Source organism: Salvia splendens, chromosome 10 (assembly GCF_004379255.2).
Source record: "Salvia splendens isolate huo1 chromosome 10, SspV2, whole genome shotgun sequence".
Taxonomy (NCBI): Eukaryota; Viridiplantae; Streptophyta; class Magnoliopsida; order Lamiales; family Lamiaceae; genus Salvia; species Salvia splendens.
The window spans coordinates 27,649,962-27,662,172 of record NC_056041.1 but is presented as its reverse complement, the minus strand read 5'-3'; the positions used below and the strand labels follow the sequence as shown (position 1 = coordinate 27,662,172).

At 41.8% G+C, this 12,211-nt stretch overlaps 1 protein-coding gene across 2 annotated transcripts; it reads right to left on the bottom strand.

The window, feature by feature from the left end:
- Positions 1–232: 232 nt before the first annotated feature.
- LOC121751268 lies at positions 233–10,727 on the bottom strand. 2 transcript variants are annotated; one of them, XM_042145984.1, is made up of 6 exons: positions 10,185–10,727; positions 9,781–9,853; positions 6,382–6,531; positions 6,230–6,259; positions 2,220–2,390; positions 233–718 (listed from the first exon to the last, which is right to left on the bottom strand). In XM_042145984.1, exons 1-6 carry the CDS (start codon positions 10,232–10,234, stop codon positions 662–664), a joined length of 531 nt encoding a protein of 176 aa, XP_042001918.1. In that variant the 5' UTR covers positions 10,235–10,727; the 3' UTR covers positions 233–661. The 2 variants fall into 2 exon arrangements, 1 of the variants encoding a protein (XP_042001918.1); XR_006040041.1 differs by lacking the exons at positions 233–718; positions 2,220–2,390; positions 6,230–6,259; positions 6,382–6,531; positions 10,185–10,727 and adding an exon at positions 7,790–9,689 and having other exon boundaries at positions 9,781–9,855.
- Positions 10,728–12,211: the final 1,484 nt, after the last annotated feature.

Here is a 12,211-nt window from a genome sequence, read left to right as displayed (position 1 = left end):
CACTGAATGTGTCACTCAAGTGTGAAGCATTATCCATTAACTTAAGTAAGAAACAAAGTAAGATCAAACGGATGTTAAATAGAAATAGGAATTGTATAAACCAATAAAAGTTACTAACACATCCCTAGAATCCTATGAGTTTAGTTACACATGATAGAATAAGCTAAAAACATAGATTTAAGGGATGACAATGAAAACATAAGAACTAAAGCAATAAAACTCAAAGGTTGAATCCTTGTAGCCTTGATGATCTTGATTCCTTCTTCAACTCCTTGCACAATGAAGCACTCTAAATTTTAAGCTCTGGAAATATTTGGCAAAGAGAAGATCTTTTTTTGATGAAGCTTTGGGGCTATTTATAGGGTAAAAATCGTCCCTCATCATATAAGGAAAAATGTTGCAAAATATGGTAAATCTTGGGGAGAAAGTAGGGCAAATTCTGTTCACCGCTATTTCCCAGCGGGCCGCTGCACCTTGGCCAGCGGTCACTGTGGGTTGGTCTGAGACTTCTGACTCTTGGCTGGCGGGCAACTGCACTTGTTTCAGCGGTCGCTAGCCAACATCCCGTAACTCTCCGGACTCTCGGTAACGATCGCCACGCATCCTCCAGCGGTCGCTGGGCGTGTCTTGACTTCATGCACAACTTTCCAGGAGTGGACGGCTACTGGCATAGCGGTCGTTGGGCGCCAGCAGTCGCCGGTAGTGTTGTAGCGGACCGCTGGACATGCAGAACAGCTTCAGATTACCAACTTTGCGTTTTGACTCCCTTTTTAGGCTTAAATATGCACATTTCTCACAAAACATGTCAAAATACCAAAATAGATCAAATATGCAAATAATGGACATATAATGCAACTTTGACATTAAAAACGGACCAAAAGATGGCCTTAAAACTGTGCAAAATCCGAGCATATGAACTCCCGTAAACTTACATTTTTGTTTGTCCTCGAACAAAACATAGAAGACACAAGAATAGATAGATCAAACATGTATTAACGCAATCAAATCAAGTAAGGCTTATTAGTGCACTTTCATTACTAGCTCGTGGAACACCTTGAATTCATGCACTCACATGTGGCAAACTTCCAAAGATGGGAAGTGTCCTCTCACTCTCAAAGTGTATAAGGTAAACTATTTAAGCACTCAAATCATGCATCATGCAAAGTTTACCATAGGCTTGCTCAAAGTCTAATCCCTCCTCTACTAGATGTGATTAAGCATCAAAAGTCCGAAAGGTCTTTAATTTTGGTTGTAATGTAAGCTCTTTGGTAGGTGAGGAATATTTGGCTAAAGAGTGGCTAAAAATAAAATCCCAAGTAGAGTAAAATAAACTTCTCTTTTTCTTATAAACCCAAGACACTTTTAACATTTATTCTCCTTCAATTCACATTCCCAAACCTTTGATATTTCTTTTCTTCACAACCTTTCTTTCTCTTTTTCTAACCTTTATTCCTTTTTCTTTTCTTACATAGGCATCCTTTATAGATTAAGCACACTTTTGAATTTTTCTAATTTCACAACATGCACTTTTATAACATTAAGCACACTACTTTTTCACTTTTCACAATTTCCCCTTATCTCTCCAATTCCTTTACACAAGATCAAATAAAAATAACTATACTAACCCAAGGAATTGTCCCCATTGATTTGGATTCCAAAGAATAGGATTAAAGACTCAAAATTGGCTCCAAAAGGGATAAAAGAGAATTTTTGAAAAGGGTCAAAATTTTGGATATAAAAGTAGGTATGAAAAGATGGCATAACATCCTCCTAAATCAACTTAAACACTATGTAAACTTAGGCAGACTAGGAGTAAGTTCTAGAAACATATACATGAATACATATAAATCACACATGAAAGAAATTAAGGCTCAAATCTCACAAGGTATAAGCATGATTCAAGGCGAACAAGCAATTCACTAATTATGCACCATTTCACCAAACTATCATATTAAAACGTCAATCCATACTTAATCAAAGATGAAAGAACTTTATATCATAGGCAACTCGGTCTAATGTGTCCCTAAGCATGCGTGTTTCTAAGTTCTTCATGCTAAGTTCATGACAAGGATTCACCTTCGGGAATTTTCAAAAATAAAACAAAAACCTAAGCTCACAGTCCACCACTTCATCCCCCCAAACTTATTTACAACAAAGTGTAAAATAAGTTTGTAGAGTGGTAGGGACGTGAGTGAACTACAGAAAGCAATAAAAGATACCTTGAAATTTTTCGTGTAGAGGTTGGACGGACGAAATTTTGAAAAATTAAAAAATTCACGGCTGGAGGGCGGTGAATGGCCAGCGGGCCGCTGGACGTCTGCAGCGGTCGATGTGTTAGAGTCAGAACCGTTCCAGTGAGCAGCCAGCGGTCGCTGGGAAGGGTCCAGTACCTGCGAAAAAATTTCAATATTAAAACTAAACTAAAAACTTCTTCAAAAATATGTTCAAAAGCATAAATAAAAATGGTCTCAATCCAAAACAAAACAAATAATGATACAAGTGCTCATTTAAAGTCATGATCATGACTTCTTCATTCTTGAGGAGGAGGGAAGCGAGCATCGAGGTCGTCGAAGGCACCAATGAGATAGGTGATGTCGCTACTCATGGTTTGGCACTCGTCGCGAGCCTCGGCGGCCATCCTTTGGAGCTCGGCGATTTTTTGACGTTGATGAACATCCTCTAGCCTTTGTTGCTCCCAAAAGTCTTGTTCTGCCGTCCGCCAATCACCTTGTGCCGTCTATTCTTGGCGGTTGAAGGCGTTTTCTTGTTGTTGCTCTGCCCATCTATTGTCCAAAGTGTTGAACATGTTTTGCATATTGGAGAACATATCTCCTAATTGGGCGGAGGTGTTGGCTTGAAACTCCTCATTGACATTAGGCCTTCAGCGACGGTGGTTGGCTCTAATGCGGCGGCGGTGGGCTTCAACTTCCTCTTCTTCTTCTTCCTCTTCTTCTTCTTCATCTTCTTCATGTTGTGGCGGTGGCAGCGCCCCACTCCCTTGAGCTTGAGAATTCTCCGCCTCCTCTTGATAGTTTTCGATGGCGTCGAAGGCGGAGTCATCTTTGGGTTCGAAAGTGGGGATGCGAGAAAGAATGTTCCTCCTTCTAAACTCCCCATTGACGGGGTTGGCTTCGCAAAGGCTCCTCGCTGGGCGGCGGTGTCGAGCTTCCACATGGCTTGGTTGTCCCACGTGTCGACCTTGGTCAAGTGAGGAATGGAAACGGGAAAGTGATCCCGAGCCACTTGCATGAAAAACGCTTGACCGCTAGAATCGGTCTTCAATAGCCCAACCAAGAAGAGCACCTCATAAGTGATAAAACGCTCCCCCATATCCTCCGCGAACCCGGCGGTCGAGAAGCCAATGTGTTCGGCAAGCGCCGTGATCAATCCCTCGCAACAAATATCACTCCCGTCCTTCTTGGAAATCCGGTCAACATAGAGAATGAAGAGGATCCCATAATTGAACCCCCTTTTGGTGAGAAGGCACCACATAACATGGAGCTCCGTTTGGGAGACAATTCCACTATCGACTCTAGCGAACACCAATTGCGTCATGGCTCGGTGGAGGTATCTCAAGACGGAGTTGCGGATGGATGAGGACTTGGCGTAGCCCGACTCATGATCGTCACCTTCGGTCGTCATCGCACCCCAAACATCGGAATATTCATACTCCACTTCTTCATCGGGGTTAAGGTCATAGCAATAGAACACCTCGCAAAGATCCTCCATGGAGAAAGTGTGGTTGTGGTTGCCGAGGTGAAAGTCGATCCTCTCGGGGCTGCGGGAACGGCGGTTCTTGTGCACCTTGAGTGTGCTTAGGAACTCGAGAGTGAGTCTCCTATAAGAGGGTCATCTCCCTTGGAACATGGGAATCAAGCCGTTACCCTCCTCGACGTTGCATAACGCCCAAAAGTCCTCCAAAGTATCAAGGGGAAGCTCGTGGGGGTACCGTGAGGGCACCGTGTCTCTTGTCGAGACTCTCTTTCACATCGCCTTGTGGCCATCCGTAAGAAGGCCAACTCCGTAGCTCTTCTCATTCTCGAGCTTTCCTCTTGTTGTCATTGTCCTACAAAAGAAAGTTCAAACTCTAAAAGAGCACCACATAATAGACAAGCAAACAAGGGTTCCCCCAAACTTGCACTCAACTAAGCATACATTACAAATCAATGAATATGTGCAAGTTTGTATCATATAAGCATCATAAATTGTAGCATGTGATCATGTAAAACAAAACCAACAATTTAGAACACTAAAAATTCAACCCCTAACGTGAATTCATCCCCCATGCAGAGACGTATCAACATTAACAATACAAAACAACAATCTCTATGATTACACATGTATTGCAATTCATGGAAGTAATAAGGGCATTAGCAATGAGACGCCCTATAAGGCGCCTTATGCACCGCCACATCATCATTTTTATCCTCCTACCCTTCCACCTGCAGTGGGGCGCCCTATAAGCTGTCCTAAAGGCCGCCTTATAGGTTTCACTATTGTTTTGTTAATAAATTTAAATGTTTTCAAATATGTCAATGCAAAATAATTAAAAAACACCACGATTAATTAAAAACGGAAAATTCTACATTGATTAAAAAAAAGTTACAGGAGTTAGAAATGAAAAAAAAGTTGACTACTCTACAAAAGTCCCAACTTGCGGCGCAGCTCATCGATCATCCCCTAGAGGTATTCGGCTTTGGCCGGGTCTTGACACTGCATGAGGGCGTTGTGCGTGTCCAACAACGTCCTCCGGTTGGCGGCCACTGCCAACTCCGCGTAGGCAAGTGACGTCGGGTCGGGGTCAGGATCGGCGATGGGGGGTGGCCGCGGCTTGTGAGGAGGATGTCGCCTTTACCTTCCCCTTGTTATTCACAGCCTTGACGCCAACGGGATGCCGGGAGTACACCGGTGTGCCGGAACTCTCTTCCTCCTCATACATCGTCCGGTTGAGGTCCACCGGATATGCGCCGCTTTCGCTGCTCGTGTAAGCACCGGCTTCGGTGGTCCTCGTCCTCTTTGGCGCAGCCGATGGCAGAATCCCTCCTTGGAACTTCTGCTTGTCCTTCAAGAACACCCAGATGTTGAAATGCTTGAAGTCGCCGTATAATGACTGGTACGACAACAGCGCTCTATCGCGCACATCGCTCAAACTCTCGCCGCTTCCCTGCTCTCTCAAGCACTTCTCGTACTCCACCGAGAACAGGTTGACTTGCTTCTTCACCTGATCCCAGTGCTTGCGGAGCTGCTCCTTATGGCGCTTGTACGCGTTCGGCGGCTTCGCCTCATTGTAGCGCTCGGCGATGCGCTCCCAGTACGCAACTTGCTTTTAGTTTTTTGCAAATACCGAGTCCTCCGAAATATCCACCCAACACCTCTCCAAGACGAGGGTTTCATCCGATTGGTAGTTCGTCTTCCCGAGGGCGTACTCTTTATTCGTTTCCGGAGGTTGAAACTTATACGCATGGTGCCGGTTTCGCTTCTTTCTGGCAGGGACGGCGGCGGGGGCGGTGCGGCGGGAAGGGTTGGAGACGACTCCATGTTGGACAGACCGTAAGAATCCATACTGAATTCGGGATCATACTGCATGTTGGAGTCGAAGGGCCGATATTCCTCAGGGTCTGTACCCGGCCAATGTGCACCACCCCCAAACATCTGACTATTCGGACCTGGGTATTCACCGGAATCCATTTTATAGTGTAATTTGAGAGTGGAAATGTTAAAAATGTGAATGTGGGGTAGGGGTATTTATATAAAAATAATTTTCAAATTTAAAAAATGAAAAAATAAAAAAAATGCGTTGCATCGTCCGCGTCGCCCACATTGGGCGGACGATGGCGCGGACGATGCCCTATCGTCCTCGTATCGTCCGCAGACGATCTATAGGGCGGGGACGATGCATCGGGCATCGTCCGCACACCCACAGTGGCGGACGATGACTCCCCCGAGGCATCGAGCGGCCTATCGTCCGCCCCATTGCAGATGCTCTAATAGTCTCACAATGCTATGAACAAGATTGCAACATATAAACAATTAAGAACGAGAGGGAAATCACCAACAACAATCAACAAATCACTACCATATGCAAAATCTAACCATGAAAAACAAGTAAAAACATCATCACACTCATCCCTAAACTAAAGCATGCTATTCAACCAACAATTTATCAAGAATGAACAAAATCCATGTAAGAATTCAAACAAAACTCAGAAATTAAGTGTAGGATTCATACCTTGAGTTGAAGAGAATTGGACGTTGAAAGCTTGAAATTCGGAATGGAATGAGAAAATGAGAATGTGGGTGTGTGAATTTGGTGATGTTGTGTAGTTGGGGTCGTGTGCAAGAGAGAATTGGAGAAGATGGTGGAAAGGAGAGAAAACTCACCTTATATAGGTGAAATCTCGTCTCTGGCCTCTCTGTGGAGACCGCTACGCAACGTGCAGCGACCGCTGCGCGTGTTGTGAAAACGGCGCCTCTCCAACGGGCCGCTGCGGCCCGCACTGCTCCTGCAAACTGAACACTTGGTGGCGACCGCTGTGGATTATGCAGCGGTCGCTACGATTAATTTTTTTTATATAATTTTAAATTTTTTATTTTTATTTTTTTATATGCACAGAAAAAATGCACGAAAATTAAAGGAAAAGCAGAAAACGAAAAAAATAAAGAAATAAAGAAAAAACAAGTTAGGTTGCCTCCCAACAAGCGCCTTTGTTTAGAGTCGTTGGCTCGGCTTGAAGTGGCCCAACTAAGTGGGCGGATCAACGACCCTTGTGCTCAAGACCGCGAACTGGATCATTTTGTTACCAATTTTTCTACACCACTTGTATTTCCCGTTCGAGATCTTGATCACGAAGACTTCGGGGTAGACTGGAACTTGAAGCTACTTCTTGGCCTTCTTCTTCTTATTGGCCTTCTCCTGAAAAGGAGGTTTATCATGTTTAGGTGTATTCTTTTTAGGAGATTAGGGAGGAGTATGAACAATAAATATAGAAGGGTTAGAAGAATCCTCCCCTCCAAATGGCTTATAAGGCTTAGACGTGTCGGTCATCATGACCGCCCTGTATTCGCGCTCCATCTTTGCTTGTTGTGCCTTTTCATACTTAATCATTTCACTCTCAATCTTGTAGGTGGAGTGATAGTAGTTGTCACTAATCGTGATTTCGCCTCTACCTACATCAATCATGCCACTGTCTTGATTGTCGAGTTGTCGGCCAACTTTATGATCACATCCGACGTCTTAAGAGGTCCGATGTTGAGCTTTTCATAGTACTTAAGTGGCATGACGTTGATGCTAGCACAGTTCTGGTTATACAAATTCCAACTACAACACCCTAGCACAGTTCTTACTTTGATAGAACGAGTCACCTAGTTTATGCTCATGCGATGCAAACGTTGATTACAAACATTAGGGTTGTTAATCCTAAATACGTAACTCCTAGAAGCTCCTAAGACCCTTAAAAGTCACCACTCTCAATTAATAGTGTCGTTTTAAAGGAAGCTAATTGTAGTGTCTATTAAGTGGATCTAACTCGTCAACCTCCTCTCACGATTATGTAGCAAGTTATATTAAGTCATCACTGAATGTGTCACTCAAGCGTGAAGAATTATCCATTAACTTAAGGAAGAAATAGAAATAGGAATTGTATAAACCAATAAAAGTTACTAACACGACCCTAGAATCCTATGAGTTTAGTTACACATAATAGAATAAGCTAAAAACATAGATTGAAAGGAAGACAATGAAAACATAAGAACTAAAACAATAAAATCCAAAGGTTGAATCCTTGTAGCCTTGATGATCTTGATTCCTTCTTCAACTACTTGCATAATAAAGCACTCTAACTTTTAAGCTTTGGAAATATTTGGCAAAGAGAAGATCTGTTTTTGATGAAGCTTTGGGCTATTTGTAGGGGAAAAATCACCCCTCATCATATAAGGATAATGGTTGCAAAATATGGTAAATCTTGGGGAGAAAGTAGGGCAAATTCTGTTCGCCACTATTTCCCAACCGGCCGCTGCACGTTGGCCATCGGTCGCTGTGGGTTGGTCCGAGACTTCTGACTCTTGGCTGGCGGCCGCTAGCCAACATCCCGTAACTCTCTGGACTCTCGATAGTGGTCGCCACGCATCCTCCAGCGGTCGCTAGGCGTGTCTTGACTTCATGCACAACTCTGCCGGAGCGGACCGCTACTAGCTTAGCAGTTGTTGGGCGCCAGCGGTCGTCGGCAGTGTTGCAGCGGACCGCTGGAAATTCAGAACAGCTCCAGATTTCCAACTTTGCATTTTGACTCCCTTTTTAGGCTCAAGTATGCAAATTTCTCACAAAACATGTCAAAATAACAAAATAGATAAAATATGCAAATATTAGACATGTAACGCAACTTTGACATTAAAAACGGACCAAAAGATAAAAATCCGAGCGTATCAGTATGCTACTATTATAACTTAAGCATGAATCAATGACACACATACCTGCACAATCTGAGACCATTGCTCATCATCGCACTCTATTTTGTAATCATCGTGAACATTGAAACCTACCCTTCTTCGATCGAGGATGGCACAAAGTGAGGAATAGTTCTTCTTCCAAGTGCTGACCTTCGAGTAAACGTGAGATGAGTGATGTGAATCTAGGTATTCACAATCATAGAATATAACAATGTCAAAGGCCATGGGTTGATTGGGGTCCGAGAAGAGGGTGGAGACATGACAAGGACCCAAGCCGAATGTGGATGTCTGATTCAAACTCGAATTTCCCAATTAAGATAAAGTCGAAATGCTCTCCTGAGACCATCATTGTCTTCATCGTCAAAAGAGCTTCGCGTGAGTATCTTGCATGCCTCAATCGGATCCCGGATGGGGAAGTTATGGTCGTTTTAAGAAAGTCGCGCAATGTAGAAAGAAACGAGCGGGTGGGCGTTTTTCCTCAAACAAAACGCCCGGTTGGGCGTTTATGTCGAGAAATCAGTTTTTGTCCAGAAACTTCACACGGGCGGGTGAAATGAGCCTTGGGAAACACCTGGTCGGGTGTTTTGTCGGAGATGTGACTTTTTAACATGTCTAGTATAAATAGACATGTTAGGGTTTTTCCATGGCAGTCTTTGAACATTATTGAAGAACAAAGACTTAAATTTGAACACCCATCTTCATCATTGAAGATTTATCCAAAATCTCTTGTGGTTGCATTTATTCTATTGTCGGGCTTAGATTATTTGTTAAGGTATGCTTGCTAGTTCTTGTGTCGCTAATTTGTGGAGCCATTAGATATTTGCTAATGAAAGTTGTCTTGGGTTGTCTTCATTGTTTTGTAGAAGGTCCACATGTTCCAAGCATCTATCTAAATCATAACACCATCATCTTCTTCCTTTTCCACCTTTTTTTATTGTTTCATTTCTTGTTGGGTTTGTTGGGTTGTTGAAATATTTACAAGAGCAAGTCCGGGGCAAACATATGTGTCTTGAATCCTTAATATTCACATTAATAAGGCTTTATATATGTTCTTGGAAACTCCCTCTTCAGTGCTTCATGCAATCGTTGTAAATACCTAGCTCTAAAACTATTATCAGATTTCCATCCAATTGCAACCAATTCCTTCAATGCAGCTAACAACAGCGTAGCCTCCTCTCGGTCTGACCAACAATGCCGAGACCTATTTCCTATTAGTGCCTTACTCTGACCAAACTCACTGCTATCTGTACAACATACTCATAATTCCTGACAGTCTTTCCTTCATATGATGCACCAACATAAACAAGTTAAATCATGAATTTGTAATGCACTAACCTTCACAACTTGGATTCCCTTCGAAAGCATTGCTACGTAGCTGCGAGTCTGCCATAAGTCCTCACCAAAACTCCTACAATTTGTTTCATGCCATGCACAAATTACCAACTTTGTATAAAGCTACTTGATGAAGAAACAACACACATGTCAAATTGTAAACAATGCCATGTAATGAACAAAACTCACAGTGAGTAATTCTGGTTAAGATCCAACATAAATCAACATCCCCAAATTTGGAAAAATAAACAAGCACTTACAAACTATAGCCAAAGCACGATACAGATTGAAGCACAAAAATTTTGGAGAAAAAGTAGGCGATTAAAAAATCAGAACCCTTGAACACCACTAAGGTTGGGAATTTTCACTAACATCAATCCGAGTAAGAAAGTGAAATGAAACCATGCCTGATAATGCGGAGTGTAGCGTTGTGTGTCGATCTATTCCTCTCCCCCATGATGGAAGCCAACGAGAGTATCTCTCAATTGATGTGTGTATTAGATTTCTAAAAGGCATTGTTGAAATTGGAGGAAAGAAAATTTGGGAAATTATCAATTCCCGCTTGAGCAAATTTCTAATATTTGGGAAAGAAAATTTCTAAAAGGCATTGTTGAAATTGGAGGAAAGAAAATTTGGGAAATTAACAATTCCCGCTTGAGCAAATTTGAGGGTAATTTGGGAAAATTGTATTGGAAACAACCATGTCTGCTATATTGTCAATCAAGCACACTTTTGCAAACCTAAGTTAACAATATAGATAACCAAACACTTATATGGGATTACTAACTCTGTCCAACTAATATGGAAAAGCATATTACTATCTTATCTCTTATATTGTCCTTTCCACACAATCAATCAAGCCCTAAATATGGATAGTTGTGTTGGCATTACTTATTTGTACAGTAATCAAGAAAAAGGAAGTGGGAGAGAAGAAAAATCAGGCGCCACTTTTTGGAGAGGAAAGAAGAGGAGGCAATTTTATTATAAAGGATAGAAAAGTAATTTAGTAACTTAGTTGCTATTGAACCAAAACCAATTACTAAACCGATTTTTTCTTCCTTTAAACCAGTTTATGGTTGTCCATAATGTGGGGAGCAATATTTCGACCATATGTTTATGATCAAAATAGTAATTTAATACTCCCTTCATTCCAACTAAGTTGAGTCGCATTCTTCTTTGGGATGTCCCAACTAAGTTGAGTCATTTTTTTTAACAAAAAAAACATCCAATCACTTTTACTTTATTTCACTATCTACTTTACTCTTTCTTTATATTTTCTATTTTATTTCTCTCTCCTCATTTGCAACACAATTTCTTAATCTTCGTACCCAAAAATTATGTCTCAACTTAGTTGGCACGGAGGGAGTATAAAACTAATAGATAGTACTCCCTCCATCTCATTAAATATGCAACATTTGGGAATAGGTACGAGTTTTTATGTAGTATTGTTTTGTGAGTTAATGAATAGAGAATAAAGTAAGAGAGATGGAAAAAGTAGAGATAGAGATGTTTTCATTTTATGAAACATTTCATGTTTAATGAGACAATCCAAAAAGAAAAATATTTTATTTTTAATGGATAAAGAAAATACAGTAGTAAATAAGATCCATGAACAATTTTTAAATAATTTTTTATTATATTTACATAAAAGTGGAACACATGATAGATGAGAGAGTGAGTATAAAACAATGATTTTAGATATTGAGTTTGATCACCGGCAAACAATCACCTGACAACCTGATTGGGCATCCCCAGACCAATCAGAATCTGGCGTGCAACTTACGCTCCAAAGGCTTATCTCTAGGCAATTGAATTTAAACAAAAATAAAAAGAAAACCCTTTTAAGGTGTTGAAGGAAGCCATGGAATAAATATAAAAATGATAAGAAAATAATAAGAGGGGAAAAGAAGAAGACAAAATCCAGCTCGATCACGGCTCCTCGTTTTATGGTGAGAGAGAGAGAGAGAGAGAGAATGAGGGAAGATGATTCAAATTGGTTGTGGAAATGGGAGGAAGAATTGCCGTGGGCAGAGGATCTGATGCCCCCTTCCCAATCCCTAATAACCCCTGATCTTGCTCTGGCTTTCAATATTCACAACTCCAACCAGCAGCAGCAGGCATTGAAGAGGTTCGTGGACGCGGTGGCCCACCTCGGCATCAACTAATGCAGCTGATGAGCGTGGACGGCCTCACCCGCGAGAACGTCGCCAGCCATCTCCAGAAATACAGGCTCTATCTCAAGCGGATGCCCCCCTGCCCTGCCCTGCCCTGCCCTGCCCTCCCACAATTAGGCATCCCTACTAATAAATAATGCTCTCGACGATGGCACCAAAATTCTCACCCTTTTCCCCTCCGCCTTTCGCTGATGCTTATTTTGATTTTGTTTTTAGTAATTCAATTATTACTGCTTTCATTTACCTGTGAATTACTAATC

Bases quoted from the DNA above. Each gene is read 5' to 3' on its own strand.
- LOC121751268 (XM_042145984.1), bottom strand. From the start codon at position 10,234: ATGGGGGAGAGGAATAGATCGACACACAACGCTACACTCCGCATTATC. The intron at 6,532-9,780 runs GTTAGTGCATTA...CATAATCCACAG, and splicing joins AGGGAATCCAAGTTGTGAAG to CGGTCGCCACCAAGTGTTCA. The intron at 2,391-6,229 runs GTATGAATCCTA...ATTTTTTCGCAG, and splicing joins CCAATTCTCTTCAACTCAAG to GTACTGGACCCTTCCCAGCG.